This window comes from Myotis brandtii, unplaced genomic scaffold (genome assembly GCF_000412655.1).
Source record: "Myotis brandtii unplaced genomic scaffold, ASM41265v1 scaffold670, whole genome shotgun sequence".
Taxonomy (NCBI): Eukaryota; Metazoa; Chordata; class Mammalia; order Chiroptera; family Vespertilionidae; genus Myotis; species Myotis brandtii.
The window spans coordinates 3,039,670-3,058,132 of record NW_005370611.1 but is presented as its reverse complement, the minus strand read 5'-3'; the positions used below and the strand labels follow the sequence as shown (position 1 = coordinate 3,058,132).

Here is an 18,463-nt window from a genome sequence, read left to right as displayed (position 1 = left end):
TTTTTAAATATATATATTTTATTGATTTTTTACAGAGAGGAAGGGAGAGGGATAGAGAGCTAGAAACATTGATGAGAGAGAAACATCGATCAGCTGCCTCCTGTACACCCCCTACTGGGGATGTGCCTGCAACCAAGGTACGTGCCCTTGACCGGAATCGAACCTGGGACCCTTTAGTCCACAGGCCGATGCTCTATCCACTGAGCCAAACCGGTTAGGGCTTAATTTATTTTTTTAAAATACATTTTTTATTGATTTTAGAGAGGAAGGGAGAAGGGGAAAGAGAGATAGAAACATCAATGATGAGAGAGAGTCACTGATCGGCTGCCTCCTGCACGCCCTGCTCTGGGGATCATGCCCTCAACTCCGGGGATGTGCCTTTGACTGGAATTGAACCTGGGACCCTTCAGTCTGCAGGCTGATGCTCTATCCACTGAGCCAAACCGGTTAGGGCAGAAAGAAATTTTAAAGCATTTAAAAAATAGCCCTTTTCCTAAATGCCACCCAGCACATAATCCTCATTTCCTCTAATTTCAAACATAAATTCGAGCCCAGCTCAAACCAGAATGATCCTTGCTGCATGCTCACCAGCTCATGCATTCTCTTCATTCTGAGAGGCTCCAGCTCAAACAAAAGGTACAAGGTGAAGGGCTACTCCAAGTTCCTAGCAGAGCTAATCCGTGCTTGGTCTTAAAAAAATAGAGATCTGTAATTCCTATTTGAACATGCTTTCAAAGTGGAGATCTTTGACCATGAGTTCCTCTTTGACATAGTCTAGTGCCCACTGGTGATCCATTAGCTCCAAAACTTCCCACTTTGTCTTGAAAATTTTGTTGGTGTCTGCTGCGTGCACGGCCATGGCTGCGCCATCATTGCTCTTGCATAATTTCTGATTGGTCATTGGCATTATCTTGGCCCAGAACCAAAGAGAGTAAATGCTCTGAAGCCCAAATACATAGCAGAAGTACCAGGATGCAATTAATGTGAGTAGTTTGATTCCTTGCAGTAGCATAGACTTAAAATAGGGTCAGTGGAAATACGACTTTGGTTGTAACAAAGCTTGAGAATGTCTTGTTGATCCACTTACCAAGATAAGAATCATGGGGAGGACATTTGTTAATTCCCTTTCATTATGCCAGTGAGCATAGTGGGATCACTCATAGGAGAAGGCGGTTCTATTTCCCCATTATTTTATTTTTTTGAAAAATATGTCCTCTGGGTTGTTGAAGTAATATTTCCATGTGAAGAAGGACTGCTTGGGGATATAATTTCCATTTTACATAACTGTGCTTTGAATTAGGATTTAACTGTCAGATCCTTGCTTCTGAGTGAGCTCATCACCCTGCTGCAGGGCGGACACACAGTGGTGGGTCATTCACACAAGGTGATGATAACAATGGGCAGGACCACCCTGAGATTCCTTGAAATCTTTGTGTGTTTCAAACCATCTGTATTAAGACCACATTTGGGAGCTATTAAATGTAGGGCTTTTTGGACCACTCTGACCCCCTGGCCTCAGTGAAAAAAAAGTAGGCTATAGAACAGTATATACTGTATGAATTCACTTTTGTAAAAACACAAAAACCTTTATCACTGCCTAGTACATAAAATAGTAAGTACCACCCGGCTGGCATGGCTCAGTGGTTGAGCATCAAAGAATGAGGGGGTTGCACATGCCCGGGTTGGGGGCTCAATCCCCAGTAGAGGTCGTGCAGGAGGCAGCTGATCAATGATTCTCTCTCATCATTGATGTTTCTATCTCTCCCTCTCCCTCCCTCTCTCTGAAATCAATAAAAATACATACTTAAAAAAATAGTAAGTACTAATAATATTTATGGACTAATGTTTGAAAAGATTGAGTGGATATATGGGAAAAACGAGTATTACACACTAAAAATGTTCATTGTACTTATTTCTGTTGTATATTTTTTTGTTTATACGTGGTGAGAGATTGTTGAAAATGAAATATTTTGTCATAGAAAGAGCTGTGTAGGAAGTCATAAATTTAATCATTCCCTGAAATATTTAAAGCCACTAATAAGTTTTGTTATCCTTTTACTCTGAAAAGCAACATAATAAGTTGGGATATGTCATAAAGGAAAAATATCTTTCATAGTTTAGGTACTTAGACTAAACTGGGACACAATTCCAAAGCTAATAGCTTAATACAGCTGAGAGGTTTCAGATATAATAGCAGATGAGTGGTGACTATCTATCGGGCCCCATTTACTCTTTAAAACAGCAGGCTTAAATACTGGCATGGGAGACAACCCCCTGGCTGGAGACCTTTAGGAGACAAAGTAGAAGTAATTCTTATCATCAGGGAGCTCATAGGCAAGTGACTATGACTGGGAGGTTACACTTATATTTATGTTTCAGCTGAATTCATTTTTAAGACAGGGATGATCATATTAGTCCTGCCAAAAAGTTTATAAAAAGAAACTACTTAACAGCATTACTTGAGAGTTCAAAAATACAATTTTAGATAATATGTCAAATAATTTGCTAGTTGTAAGTAAATGTTTATTGAGTATTTACTTTAGGTCAGGGACTGTGCCAAATCTAACTTTTAAAAAATTATTTATTTTCTGGTCCTGGCTGGTGTAGCTCAGTTGGTTGAGTGTTGTCCTGTGCACTAAAAGGTCGCCGTTTAATTATCAGTCAGGGCACGTGCCCAGGTTGCAGGCTGGGATTCCTGGCAGGGAACGAGCAGGAGGCAGTGATTGATATTTCTCTCTCTCTCTAATAAATCAATAAAAACATTTAAAAATTTATTTTCTGAGTAGGTAATACTTCACTAGGTGAAACAATTTCAAAAGGGTCTGTAGTTTAAAGTCTTTCTCCCACCCTGTCCCCCAGCTACCGCCTTGTTTCCAGGGAATTTTTATGCATATGCACACATATATGTATCTTCTTTTTAAAATCACAGATGATAACATTATACAAATTGTACTCTCTCTTCTTGAGTACAAAGTATTTCATATCCTTATCTCATTTAACACAATAGTAGTTAAGATAGGTACTCATTATCTCCATTTTACAAATAAGGAAATTAAGCTATCTAAATTTCTTCATTTGTCCAGGGTAATGCTATAGCTTGTAAGTTATACTAGTAGATAGAATCTACTTTCTGCTACTTATTTATTTAACTTTTTGTTTTGAAACCATTTCAAACTTACAGAAAAGTTGCAAGAATAGAATAAAGGATTTCATGTATTTGTTTGCCCAGAGTCTCCATTCAGGTTTCTGTAGCTATCTCAATAATGTTGGCAAAAAAAATCTACCCAGGAGCACACACATTCCCAGTTATTTTGTCTCTAGCTTCTTCAGTCTGGAACAGTTCTTCAGGCTTTCCTCAGCTTTCATGACCTTGATATTTTTGGAGATCAAAGGTCAATTGTTTTGTAGACTATCAATTGGCAATTATCCTAGGTTTCCTCATATTGTGCATTTTTTGCCAAAATACCATGGAAATAATGCTGTGTTCTTCCCATTGCATCCTATCAGGTGGCATACAGTGTTGATTGGTCCCATTAAAGGGAGAGAAGGGAAAAGAGGGGAGAGGAAAGTAACTTTTATTGGTTTGCTTTTCAGAGAGCCCTCTGTTCAGTAACTATCTTTCCCTTGTAGCATCCTGGTGGAGAAGAGGTTCTGCTGGAACAAGCTGGTGCAGATGCAAGTGAAAGCTTTGAAGATGTAGGCCACTCCTCTGATGCCAGAGAAATGCTAAAGCAGTACTATATCGGTGATGTGCATCCGGTAAGAACCCATTGGGCTAGGAGTGCTTATGGGGAGGAAAGCTCTGGAACAGCCACAGAACAATGGAAATTCATTCAACCCAGCCATCAGGCTAAATTTTCTCCAGAATCACCTGGCCTCACTGTGCAACGATACAGCGTCTTGTTTGTAAAGCGACACATGTAGTATCTCTGAAAAGCTAAGGAAATAATTGTGGATGTCCTTGTTTAATCGATTGACTGATTTTTGTAATGTAGTTAACAACATCTCTACTTAATATAGTGGTTTGGTTGCTCTTGCAAATTCCTTTCTAAAGATGGTAACTGGACTTTTTAAACCATACCGTTCTAACAAGAGACCTTGATCTGCTCAGGGTCAGGCCTACCCTTCTGCAGACCCTGATGTCTCTCAGGGAATTCGTTTCCATGTTCCAAGGTTAGAAACAAGCACATGTGAGCATTCGTTGGGATATGTCTTAAAATACTATTTGTTTTCCTCTTTTAACAGAATGACCTTAAACCTGAAAGTGGCAGCAAGGTAAGAAGTCCTCTGTTTCTCTTGTGTGTTTCAAGTGTTTATATTTCTACTTACTCACATGGAATTGCTTTTAAAAAAAATTATCTTAATAAGAGAAGTGTTTACTTTTCCCCCAAGCAAAAATCCTATTTTTCAGGAATTTGGACTCTGTGCCATCTCAGGAAAAAAGAATAGCTGAGTCTTGAACAGTAGGAAATATTTGTTCATGTTTCTATTTAATTTTTTTTAAAAATTGAAACTCTAACACCATGCCCTATATGGTTTTGAAAGAAATTAGTTTATGAGCTCTGTTGTAGAAAATAATTTATTAGTCTTACATTAAATAGTGTAGGTGATAATAATTGCATCTGTATTGGAAAAAGAATTGAAAAGTTGATTTTTCTCTTACAAGTCTTAGAAGGCGTTATAGACGGAAGTAATTGACTAGAACAGGCCTTTCTGTCCCTAGTTCCCAAATTTAATCCTTTTACCTTGTCGTATCAGATGGGCCCAACCCTTCCCATTTACTCAGTGATACAGCAAAAACCTTAATGTGCACTGCATAATGTAACAGGAAGAAAATATGAAAGCCTTTTTTGCTTCCCACAAGCTGGGTGGTTCACCCCCTTTCTTCCCTCACAATTTTCCTTGATTTCTGTCCATCAGATAGATAGCTATTACACTGCCTTCTGATTTAAAGGGACAGCAGTTTAAAAGTAGATGCCTAGGACATCATGGGAGTGATGCTCCTTCTCCTTTTCCCCCTTCTACCTTGTTCCTTCCCTTTCCTCATTGAGCTGGAATTATTGAACATGTTCGACACAGCAGTTAAAGTTGGCCTAGACACAAGAATTCTTTCAACCCGAGATTGCTTGACAATGTCTGCCATCTGTTGCCCTGCAATTAGAGTGTGTAAATTAACTCTCTGTCTTGCTATCCTCTGCTACTCTGAACTGTTGAATTGTTTATGAAGGGGGATGAAATGGTTCTTTAAATGCTTTGTGAGCACTGTTGGTTTGTTTGTCCTCCCCTCCTAACACATATACCATCCATTCTTGAATCCTCACTTTTCTAATTCAGAACAAATTTGGCTCTGGCCGAGTGGCTCAGTTGGTTGGAGCATCGTCCCATACACCAAAAGGTTTGGGGTTCGATTCCTGGTCAGGGCACATACCTAAGTTGTGGTAGGCAACCAATCCATGTTTCTCTCTCCTTTCCTCTCTTTCTAAAATCAATAAAAAATATCCTTGGATGAGGATTAAAAAAAAGAGAAAATTTGAACTAGTCTGGTTTTGTTTATTGACTATGTCGGGGAAACATTGCTCTCAGAGGTCAACATTTGATTCAAGGGATAATCCATTTGTACAAGAGATGCACCTTGTATCTGGGAGCCATGACTCACTTCTGCACAGGAACCATGAAAGCACCCTTTCTATGAAAACAATAGAGGCCCTGGCCTGGTAGCTCTGTTGGTTAGAGCATCATCCCAATAACGTGGGTTCAGTCCTTGGTCAGGGCACATACAAGAATCAACCAGTGAATGAATAAGTGAAACAACAAATCCGTGTTTTTCTCTCTCCTTCTCCCCCTAAAATCAATCAATAAATTTTTTAAAAGGAAAACATTTTTGGAATTTCTCTCTCCTTCTCCCCCTAAAATCAATCAATAAATTTTTAAAAAAAAGGGAAAACATTTTTGGAATCATAATGTCTAGAAGTCTACAAATTGCTTCTTGTTGCTGTTTTCCTTTCTTGGTAATACAGTATATGTAGTAATAGGAATGGAGAGTGGTGATTTTCAAATTCTGCTCTTTGTGCCACCTCTATTGGACTCCTTTGGCATGTTTTCTGAAATGTATATTTCCTGGGCTTCCATTACTACTGATTCATCATCTCTGGAGGTAGGACTTTGGAATTTGCCTTTAAAGTAACCCAGGTAGCCAAGCACCAGATTTTTTGCTGAATGATATGTTGGTCTTTTATTAGGAAACATGGGGAACTTTTATTAATTCTCTTCTGTGAAAAGCACTGTCTGCCTTCTATAGGTCAAAGAATTAAGGAGAGATGTTTCAGTTAAATTAAAACTGTTGAGGCTTGGAACCTTTTGTAATAAATATAGAAAAAGAAACCCTTTCAGCTCACCAAATTCTGTAATAATTTAAAAGTCTCCAAATGTAGTTTGGCTCCTGCCTGGGTTAAACTGATTAAAGGCAATGTTTTCAAGTATCTGTTTTCCTCCCGAATGTTATACCCAAAGGACAGTCTCCATTAAGAAGGGAGTCTGGCAGTTGAGTGGTTCCAGTCACACTGCTGTACTTCAGCAGATCAGGCGAGCAGAAAAGCCTTTTGGGAAATTTTCAAGACCACCTACATAGGTTGTCATAGAGCTGTAGTTTAACCTGATTTCAGGCCCAGGAAGAAATTCTTGGTCCCTCAGATTTATTTCTTACGGAGGTTTTAAATAGGCACTTCAGTGTCTAGGATGTAGGTGTCTCTTTAAAAAAAAATTTTTGTCCTAGTTTAAATATTCACCATGAAGAAATAGATGTAATGTTAATTTTATTAATACTTTCTTATGGGATAGTTCTCATTTTACTTCTTCTTCTCCCTTCCTTTATTTCTCCACCTCTCCTTCCACAGCTCCATATATCTTTCCTGTTTGAAACTCCTCTCCACCCCTCAATAACAAAAGACTACAAAAAACACCCAAACATTGCTATTTCAGAGTATAAATCAGGAACCTTTCCCCAGATTATTTGAAACTACCTTTCATACTGCTTTTGCAGGTAAATAATTGATGGTTATCATTGTTTTCTTTTGAGATTATAATGCCTGAGGTTCAAGGCCCTAAAATACTAAAATACTAAAACTGAGAATCTTAGAAAACAGATCTGGCAATAGATAATTTTTTTTTACTTGCTTCAGTCAAAGATAATTAGCTAGTTAAAAAACCTCTTTGTCTCTGTGACTCTCCCTTACTGGATCAGTCCCCATGCTGAGAGCCATCGACCTTCTATTCATATTTGACTTAACATTTTTCTGATCTGCTTTTGGTTATGAAAACTTGTCTTGGAAACAGACTTAGTGTTTTCTGTGCCAGTTTGCCTGCCTGCCGGCTGTACTGCAAGTAATCTAGACACCTTGTGGTCCACAAAATCTCTCTTTTGAGTATGCATTTACTTATTGATTAGCTGTTTTATCACTGCCATCAGTTCAGGAGATTAAGGTACATGCATATGCTATCCTGACCAAAAAAGCAGGTACCATGTCTCATTTATTCAACAGATATTACCTACTTGACAGTTCACCTACTTCACTAGTCAAATCTCATTACAATGACTAGACCCAATAACTTGACCAAAGTGATTCCCTCTGGTCCCCAACCATTTTCCTGTTTACTTTTCCAAAGAGATTCTGTGCACACATAAGTATAAATAGGTTGATGGATAGATGGATGGGTGGATAGATTGTTCGATTGATAGATAGAGCAGCTATCGCTTCCTTAAAAAAAAAATCTCATAATACTATTCTGCACCTTGCTGCCCAACCATTTTCCTGTTTACTTTTCCAAAGAGATTCTGTGCACACATAAGTATAAATAGGTTGATGGATAGATGGATGGGTGGATAGATTTTCGATTGATAGAGCATAGATTAATGGATAGATGGATGGGTGGATAGATTGTTCTATTGATAGATAGAGCAGCTATCCCTTCCTTAAAAAAAAATATCTCATAATACTATTCTGCACCTTGCTGCTTCTTTTTTTTTTTTTAATATATTTTATTGATTTTTTTACAGAGAGGAAGGGAGAAGGATAGAGAGTTAGAAACATCGATGAGAGAGAAACATTGATCAGCTGCCTCCTGCACACTCCCTACTGGCGCAGGCCGACGCTCTATCCACTGAGCCAAACCGGTTAGGGCACCTTGCTTCTTTTTACTTACACATTTTATATTAGTGATTGTTCCTTATCAGTTCATAAAGATCTTCCTCATTCTTTCATTTTTTTCTTTTATTTAAAAAAATTTTTTTTCCTTCCTCATTCTTTTAAATAGATATTTAGTATTTCATAGACCAAAGTTTTAATGAAATGACATTTGCTATAACAGGATTTGAGCTGTTTTTTTTAAAAAAACAAGATTGTCTCCATAGAGACTTAAACATTTTTAAAATTAATTTTTAAACTTAAGTTTCACTTTTGAAATCCAGTAAATTTCACATAATACTAGAAGCAATCCACACATTGGGTTTAAAGTCATATACATTTTTTTCTCCCAGATGCTACTTACTTGTGTTATGCATACAGTTTTCTATTACACATACATAACATATTATGTGTGGAATGGGGAGGTAGAAGTCCTGTACATGAGTAGTGATTGCCATTTACCAAAGAATTTTGTCAGGTTACTTTGTTCCTGTTTTTGTCTAACATTTGTATTTTGTACATAATCTTTTGAAATAAATCATAGAATGTAATGGCAAAATCACTCTTGAAAGACCAAATACCCTTTGCTGAGGGATCTCAAGGATTAATGTCTTCTTGTAGCCTTCTATTTAGAAATGATACGTAGTTTTGCAAAACAAGGTGTTAGAAGACAAGGTAACATTCATTTTAAATCAGCCCTCCAATGTTATAACAATTTTTTCCCTCTTAGGTCGCTGTAGGAATCATTCTATGAGTGTTTTAATTTTAATTTTTCAGTAATGTCATATATATTGTATCACAATGGGTTCTTGAGAGAGTTGTGTAGAAATCTGTTTTAGAGGATGTTTTTCAACCTTGAATTTTGCCCCTTTTGACAGGGAAATATTTTTTCCTTGACTGGGCTGACTCTAGTGATATATGCTCTGAAGACAGTAATTGTTAAACAGTATTCTCATCCAGAAAGAAATTTTAGTAACACTAGAAGCCAGGTGCATGAAATTTGTGTACTCGGGTGGGGGGGCCCTCAGCCCGGCCTGCGCCCTCTCACAGTCCAGGAGCCCTCGGGGAATGTCTGACTGATGGCTTAGGTCCGCTCCCCTATAAGCCATCAGTCAGACATCCTTAATGCTGCCATGGAGGCGGGAGAGGCTCCCGCCACCGCCGCTGTCAGTTGTGAGCCCGGATTCTGGCTGAGCGGCTCTCCCCCTGTGGGAGCGCACTGACCACCAGGGAGCAGCCCCTGTGTTGAGCATCTGCCCCCTGGTGGTTAGTGCGTGTCATAACGACTGGTCTTTCCACCGTTCAGTCAATTTGCATATTAGCCTTTTATTATATAGGATTAGAACCTTCATGACAAGGCTGTCCTCAAGATCCATACCACATTTCTGTGTCATTGTTGGGATTAAAATGTTGAAATCATGTACTTTCAGTACTTAAACTTTTTACGTTGTAAGATGAACCTAATACTAAAATTCATATAGTGATAGCTCATGGTAAAAGTCCATTGTATTAAGGAGGAAAAATCCTCTCCAGTAGTGTCTGAGGCCAAAAGTTCCCGAGTTTTTCATAGGTACTGGCCACATAGATACCAACGTGTTCTAAATAAAAAGCTGTAAAAGCTACCAGACCACCCAAACACTCATTAGATTTGCTGAAGGTGTCCTGTGGCTTAAAATCCACTTCTAATTTTAAATACTTAGAATCCTCTTGGAATAGCAAACACCCAATTGAGGAATTAAAACATAAACGTCTTGTATATATTATAATATATTTCTTTTTTATTTAAACCCTTGAAAGTCTGAATGTAAACTATTTAGGCTAAAGATACACTTATAATGCCCCTTCTGTATATTTTAATGCATTATAATCATAATTCACATCATTTCCTATGGTGACAGAACACCATTTTTTAAGCGTGTGTTCTTCTCCCATGTTAATTTCTGTTCATTTTGAACTAAAATCAGAGTAGACTTAAAGCAGTTTGGTTGTTTGGAAGTATATTCCAAACTCCTTGGAGAATAAAAAAAACATGCATATTAATTACTTAGTAAGTCTTTGGCTAGAACTTTGGATTTGATCTGTTCTCTTGTAACTAAAATCATATAGTACTGCAATTACTACTTTCCATGCCAGATCCAGAGCAGCCACTGTTCTCTTTTCCAAAGATCTTGCGTGTAAATGAAAATGTGGGCAAGAACATAACCAGCCAGAACACCCAAAGGGATAAATTAAAGTCAGTCATAAACTGTAGGAATTTCACTTAAACATTCCTTAGATTCAGCACAGAGCTTTGGAGTGGAAATGAGAATTGGGAAACTGTATAGAAAGCCAGAAGGGTGGAGGTGAGGGAAGGTTTTGTGTTAATAGAACCTTCTTTTTTTTTTTTAATTTTGTAAATTTAAAAATAACTTATTTTGTCTCTTTTCCAAACTTGGCTGAGGTACTTGGCTAACTAAGAGCAGTGTCTTAAATAACTCTTTCATTATAGTTGATTAAAAGTGGAGTCGCTGTAGTTTGGCATTTACTTGGCTGTCAGTATCTTAAAGAGAAAATATGCTTCTTTCTATTTTCTCTAATGTTAGGGAAGTTGGTCTTTTTGACTCCAGGGAAGGGTTGATCTTTTTTTTTTAAAATTATGTATTGATTGATTTTTAGAGAGAGAGACTTCAATTTGTTGTACCACCTATTTATGCATTAATTGCTTGATTCTTATATGCTCTGACTGGAGAGCAAACCCACAACCGTGGCATATAGGGACAGCACTCTAACCAACTGAACCACCCAGCCAGGGCGGGATGGATTGATTTTCAAACAGGGGTTGAAATATTTAGTTAAAAAACATATACATTTAAAATTTTATTATTGCATATTAGAAACTTACAATTTCAGCATTATGGTTTGGTTCTCTTCTCTTTTCTCTCAGTTTGTTTACTACACTAAGACTCACTCTAGTTAGCACCCATATAAGGTTTTGGTTATAAAAGAGGCTAAAAGCATTGAAATCTAGAGAATCCATCTATATGAATTATATATATGGCTTTTAATGTGTTGCAGATTAAACATCATAATACATCTATTACTCCGTAGTGCTGTCATGTAAACCTTGAAAATCATCCCATTAAAAAAATATATATACTAACTTCACAATTTTTGTTTTATAAATCATTGGTTTATATGTGGAGAAAGCATAAAAGACCATGGACATTTTCTTGATGGAATTTAATTATTTCTTGACTGCTATAGTGGAATATTTTTAAAAGGCAACATTACAAATTAACTTGGTGCACACACCATCATCACTAACACTACCTTCCAAATTTGTAAAACATTTGTTGTATTTCTCAAAGATTGTTCTGTGACATGTTTTAATTAGCCCAATTTGTTCTATTCTAGTAGATATGACTCAGATAACTGTAATCATCAAGGTCTTAGTGAAGTGTAGTTGTATATTAATATAGTTTATCCAAAAATTTTTATTGGAAATTTTACTTGCCTGTAGGCTAATTTCTTTCAGGTTTGGGGCATGTATTCATTTGCATGACAGTGTCTTGGATATATGAAATTAAAACTCATTTCATGGTCTGCTCTAAAGTATCTAGGCCAGTATGTAGGATTTTTGAAAATCCTGGGAGAATACTGATATGGGGGTTAAGCAGAGTTAATATTCTGTGTTCACACCCTGGAGTGTTTCTACATATTGGCAAAGATGATATTTTGGGCAGCAGTAGCCTATACTAGTGGGTTATTGTCCTCTGGCAGTAAGAGGGTCTTTTGTAGTATACAGTTAATTAATAGAATCAATAACTTTATTTGATATTTACTTAAATTGAATTTAAAAAATTTAGTTACAGCTTTATTAAGATACTAGAGGCTCGCGGGAGGAGGGGCGGGCTGGTTCCCTCAGCCCGGCCTGCACCCTCTTGCTGTCCTGCACCCTCTCGCTGTCCGGGACCCTGTGGGATGTCCAACTGACATTCTGCTGTAATGGTTGCTTAGGCTTTTATTATATAGATAATTTGGATCCCATCCAATTCACCAGAATTTTGTTTTTAAGGGTTTTCAGCAACCATAATCACAGTCTATTTTGGAACATTTTCATCATTCCAAAAAGAAACCCTAAACCATTAGCAGTCATTTTCAATTTTTCTCCAACTCTTCTTCCCCTGAGCCCTAGGAAACTGGTGATCTGCTTTCTGCCTCTAAATTTGTTTATTTTGAACATTTCATACCAACGGACTTATATAATATGTGGTATTTTGTATCTGGCTTCTTTCACTTAGCATAATGTTCTCAAGGTTCATCCATGCTGTACTAGTAGTATGAAGTGTACTTCATTTCTTTTTGTTGTCAAAATTTTGTTTTTAAGGTTATTTTGATATTTTCTTTCCATTTACTTTATTCTTCCCCTTTTCATTATGAAATAAGCCCTAAGGTCTCTAATCATAATTATTATGATTTCAGAGAGTAAGCCAGTTCATTTCTGTAAGCCACAAAACAATCAACTCCATGCTATAGAGCATTTCACAGTTAATTTATATATCACAAGACAACACTTTATTTTTAAAATATGTTTTCAGAATATTTAATCTTAGTTACTGCCAGTGGCAAGCCCTACTAAACCAGATGTATCGTTGTGACTACAAATTGGTCCATTTCAATATAATTTTATCAGTAGCATTTTTTTTTCATCTAAAGAATGTTTAGGTCATTTCTTTATGCTTTCATTAATGGTTCTTCACTGAGGAATACCAGTATATTATCAGAAATAAAATTCCCAGTACTCCCATTGCATATAGATTTGTAGACATCAAATTGCATGAAAGGTGAAGTTCTGTTATTAGCTACAGAGTTCATATAGTTATTCAAGAAGATTTATGTACTCTGTTAATCTTCATTCTTTTTGTTTTGTCATTTTTGAATATGCATCTTCTTCAGGACCCTTCGAAAAATGATACATGCAGAAGGTTAGTATCCCTTTAATTCACTTCATTCTGCTCAATATAACATCTGGCAAGAAGTTCTTCCATAAATCTACATGTATGACGTAACCTAAGAATACTGTTTGACAGTTAATTCTTCTTTTGGCCAAAATTATTGCACATTCAGAAGTTCCTTAGCATTAGCAAAATTAATTTTTACAGTCTTAATCATTTTGAGTAATCTCAAAAGAAGCCTTGAGTAATTTTTAGATCAAGTTGGAACCACACTCAGTAAGAGGCTGTATGTGTGGACAAGTAACTACTATTGAGTCAAGCCCAGTCTCTGCAGCTCAGCTCAGCTGTGCAACTTCCACTTAAAACGTAAAGTCACTTAATCCTCCCAATCACTCTTTGTTTTTTTTAAAACAAAGCTACCTGGTTTATATGCTTACCTTGTCCAGAGCAGCTTTTGCCATACTTAAATGTACAAAGTGCTAGGCATGTTTAGGCAAAGAGAATACTTTTTATTATTGAACCTAAGCTGGTTTTATCGGCTACAAAATCTTTAATACCAAAACTGCATATGTCTTAAGTAGACAGGCAGCCAGGTCATTTGGGTCATGGAATTACACCTTTAAACCAGCAGTGCTAATAAGCTCTATTAGAGAAGAATAATTATTTTAAGGAGAATGATGACTGTTCTGAAACTCCTAAGGAAAATCTCTTATATGACTTTATTAGAACTAGTAACATGTTCAATGTGTGTGCATGTGTGTTTTGTAATTATTAGTGTCCAAAGTGTGTGTGTGTGTGTGTGTGTGTGTGTGTGTGTTCAGATTTGTTAGTGTCCAAACTTAACTAGAAATTAATAGGATGGGTTTGGAATCAGACTGCTTTACTAACTTCACTCTGATTTTGGGTGCAAACTTGCATTTCCTATGTGAAAATGAGACTAATAGTAGAACCTATTTCATAGGATTGTGAGGATTAAATTTACATGTGAGGCAGTTATTGCCAATAGTTGTATTAGACGTTAATGCTTCTAAATTTATAATTACATACATATAAAATGGTGGCTTTTTTTCTGTTTTAAAGCGTTAAATGTAGATTATGGGAAAAACAAAGCACAAAGAAGAAAAATTTAAACTACCATAATCCCATAACCCAAAAGAGCCATTATATGACTTTGTAAAAACAGAACCCAGATATTTGTTCTTCTCCAACTACTGTGTGATAAAAGCAGTTAAAATTCCCAAAGTAAATCAGAACTCTTTTACTCATTTAAATATTAAAATGTGAATGTTGAAAGATAGTGAATGTTTGGTGTAAAATGTTCATGATGTTGTTGCTTTTTCCCCCAACTTCTAGTTGCTGGTCATACTGGATTTTCCCCATCATAGGCGCCATTCTCTTAGGTTTCCTGTACCGTTACTACTACCCGTCAGAAAGCAAATCCTCCTGAGGAGGCCTTGTCGAAGTCTGGAAAGCAGATCCACTTGGGAGTGGAAGCTAGAGACTTATTTGGAGGCTGCAGCGGTGCCCTGTTCTCAAATCCTTCCAGTTGTATTCTCCCCCCCTGGAGCCCAGACGGTTGGCTGCACATCCACCTCAGAGCTGGGGACAGGGTCCTCCTTCCTCAGAGCCTTACTCCCGAAGCACCTGCTCACTGTTCGGTGTCCTGGCCAACGTTTCCTGTCTTCACTGGTTTTCACGAGCATCTTTATATTTCATTGTTTTCTGTTAATAACTGCAGTCCATGTGCCCTGGCGACATTGCCCTTTGGTAAAAATGCCTGCTTTCCAGTACTTTGCACATTAGCATACTCTACTTTTGAAGCTTTTCTTTTTCCATTTTTCTTTTAAGTAAATATTGTTATTTTAAAATTTGACTTTATTTCATTGTTTGTCAAAAGGGATTTAATTCATGAAGTAAGTTGTGCATTTATAACTTAAAACACAACTGCCAAATGAACTTGGTCCTTGTTCATATTTGTTAAAACTAAAAAGAGCCATGTGATCATCTCCCTCCCTCCCGAGCTAGTTCAGCAGGTAGCTCTTGCCACCATCTTGTCCACTATGTGGTCCTGAACAGAATTATGCTTTCTTCCCTTTCATTTTTTGGAGTGGAGAGAAACAGGGAAAGGGAGAGATGGATTGGAGTGATAGGGTGAATTCATAGCAATCTTCTCTCTGAAAAGTATTGAAAAACGCTACTGTAGGACAGGAGTTTAGAAAAAGCACCAGACTTCATCCTTTACTTTGGTTTGGCACCAGTTTCTAGCCACCTTTCTTGTTTTTCCTTTCCCTCAACCATCTTTATTGGTAAAATACAAATTTGTAATTATCTCTGTAGAGCTTTACCAGGGATTTTTGCTGCTTTTTGGTGTAATTGATTAGCAAATTTTTTATTTACTGTTTTAATGAAAGTAAGAGACTCCAAATTGATCAAAGGTACAGTATATGATCTTCTGTTTGCCCAGTGAAATAACGTCCAGTGGAAAGGGGGAGATAGTGACAAAAGAATGTTTTCCATTTCATCTGCATTTTACCTCCATGACTGCAATTTGTGGTTTTGTTGTTTTTCCATTCAGAATTTAAAAACTGGTAGGCTTTTTTTTTTCTTTTCCTCAGATGAGTGTTTCGTGAAGAGTAGATTATTACCGAGAATTGTGTTATTGTTTCTCGTTGGTTCAGGGATTTCTTTGGCATATTTGCCTTTACGTGTTTTTTCCCTGCGGTAACACCTGAGGAGACAGCACACTGTTTCCTGCCAGCCACTGCTTGTGGTGATTTTTCTCCCCATCTTTTGAGGATTACCCGTCTGCTGCTGAGCCATTGTCATATGCAGCAGGGAGCAGCGCAGTTCAAGAAGAACCATGGGCCCTGCTTAGTACCTCCTCCTGCTTCCTGCTTGCCAGGGATTTGACAAGACAGGAAACTGCCCAGCATAGTGTCTGCCCATGCAAACTATTTAAGAAAAAGTTCAACCCAGGTCTTGTATCCTGTGATTTAGCAATTGACTGAATCGGAATTCATTAAAATAATATTACCCAATTTTGCACATTTGGATATGACACTATCGAGTAATGTCTTGGGATTTCTGGCTGACTTTTATATTTCTTTTATGATAATAGTCAAGCTTCTATCGTTAGAAAATGTTTTGTATGTATTATAAGATGCCTCTTTAAGACAATTTATTAAAAAAAAATCTTTATTTATTATGTAGCAAAAGTGTTGGAACTACTGATGCTCCTTCATTTGAAGGCAAGGAAGGGTTGCCTTGAATAAGAATTGGTATATAATTGGTATAAGTTGGATGATTGCACGGGACTATATTGGGATAGAAGTAAAGAACAAAGGAGTATTGAGGAGTTGGAAAGGGAACATTCAAGCTAAAACTAAACCGGAAGATAACTTGGATCAATCAAAAGTGTGTTGGCAGTCTCCAAAAGTGAATGAAAAACATCTGGTTTGTAAGAAACATTAAAAAATGATAGTCTTAAGAAAATTGGTGTTTTTGATATTTTTAGGGTAAACACCAATGCAAAAGGTATGTTTTTCTATTTCATATTGGTTGTCTTTTCCTGTTTATATCTGGACTCAGAGCCAGAGGAAAAGATTTTCAGACTTTGTCTCTACCATCTATGAAATTCATCCAATACCCAGGACTGCTTTTGAACTGCTGATATGATGTCACTTTATATTATAAAAAACATACTTTTGGGCCCATTTACTATTCTTCTTCTGCCTACATAAACAGCTGAAGTGAAAGGTAGAGTTTGTGTGAGAGTTTGCAGAGGTTTTTCTAAACAATAAAGTAATACAGTATGTTAGCCAAATCCATCAAAAAGGACTTTTGTTTTAAGAGGTAGACTCGAATTCTCGAAATAGTCTCAACATTGGTAGGTCATGAAAACCTCTCTGGAGCAAGTGGGGCCTGCCCCTGTTGGCTGGCCGTGCCCCCTGGAACTGGCCTCGGCTGTTTGGTTGTTTATTCCCAAGGACGATGAGCTGCAGCTGCGCACCATACTGTACACGTAATGGCTGGGGATCACAAAAAGCAGATGAGGGGAAAATTGTGCCACCGAAATAGGGATGTCCCAGGTCTCCAAAATTTCCTGGCCCCCTGACTCTTAAGAATTTTGGTTTCAACATAACTTCTACATTTGTAAAGACAAGAAATATTGTGTCTAATTCTTGAGTATTTAAGCAGAAACAAAAACCCATTAGAACCTATAATTTGAATCTGAACAGTCATAAATGTGTATGTTGTGAAAGAAGAGCATTGGTGAGTTTAATAGTCATTTAGTTCTGATAGGGAGCAATGAAAAATGCTTTTTACAGGCCAGGTATAACATTACCCATGGTATCTCGTACTTAAAATCTCCAGTGATGGCTATCTGGTTAAATTCCATTTTAGGAGATTAAAATGCAGAATGTTAATGTTTATTACTCCTTCCCCAGGAGAAATGGGTCCAGACATGTCTTGTCTCAGCAAGAAATTGATTCCTTTTAAACCATCTCATTCAGTTGCCAAATATCACAAAAGTAATGGGGAGTTTGGTCACATTGGGCTGTTGTGCTCTGAAAGAGCCCGGTTTGGAATTTGGGGTGATTTCAGAGGGAAGTTCCAAGAAGCAGAGTGGTATTTAAGTCACCTACCCTACGTCTAGCCTCTCACTCCTGAGTTTTAGGAGCTGCTCTTTGCCTGCATCTATATTCTACATTTGCTATTTTGACAAAACATCGTTATGATTATTTGACTTCCTTTTTACTTCGCCCTCGACTGTGAACGAGTAATATTTAACATTCCTTTTGTGTATTCAATAATGGAGTTTGTTTACCTATTTTATTTCAACATATTTTGAACAAAGATCTTTGTCTTTCTCTGCTGGAATGTGCACACAGTGAATGTTTGTTAGGGCTACACACAATAAAGATACTGTTTGCCTTTTCTTGCCCTGACTACGGTTATTTAAAAAAACACGCACACACAACTCGTTTTTAAAAGTGGAAGTGTTGGCTTTGTGATCTTCAGGTGTTCTAGAAGAAAATAATTTGAGAAGCATGAAAGTCACCCGTTTCTGTGCTAATGCTGTGTTTAGTGTCATGCGGTGGGGAATCCTATGCTGCAGCTCTTTCCTTGAAGTGAGTGGCTCGTTTGATACTCAGGAGGCAAAGATCAATACTTGCTGTATTGATGGATGGAAAGGGACCACCAGGTAGATACGTTGAGAGTTCTGTTTCTACTGAACCCGTCTGCAAAGGAGAAGCCAGTACAAGGTAATAAGATTCTGTTATCTGCAATGCCAGTCTTTAAAATGATTGTTTTTCTTGGCAATAGCTAAACTGTTGGGGAAAATTA

At 37.3% G+C, this 18,463-nt stretch overlaps 1 protein-coding gene across 2 annotated transcripts in view; it reads left to right on the top strand.

Annotated features, from left to right (window-relative positions):
• Positions 1-18,053, top strand: part of LOC102240294 (cytochrome b5 type B) — a 25,019-nt gene extending 6,966 nt beyond the window's left edge. Inside the window, exons 2-6 of one of the 2 annotated variants that reach the window (XM_014529149.1) lie at positions 3,631-3,759; positions 4,246-4,275; positions 4,412-4,463; positions 13,116-13,144; positions 14,468-14,525. In XM_014529149.1, coding sequence (XP_014384635.1) covers positions 3,631-3,759; positions 4,246-4,275; positions 4,412-4,453 — 201 coding nt within the window. In that variant the 3' untranslated portion in view covers positions 4,454-4,463; positions 13,116-13,144; positions 14,468-14,525. Of the gene's footprint in view, positions 1-3,630; positions 3,760-4,245; positions 4,276-4,411; positions 4,464-13,115; positions 13,145-14,467 lie in introns of both variants that reach the window. The other variant, XM_005881203.2, reaches the window with a different exon arrangement.
• Positions 18,054-18,463: the final 410 nt, after the last annotated feature.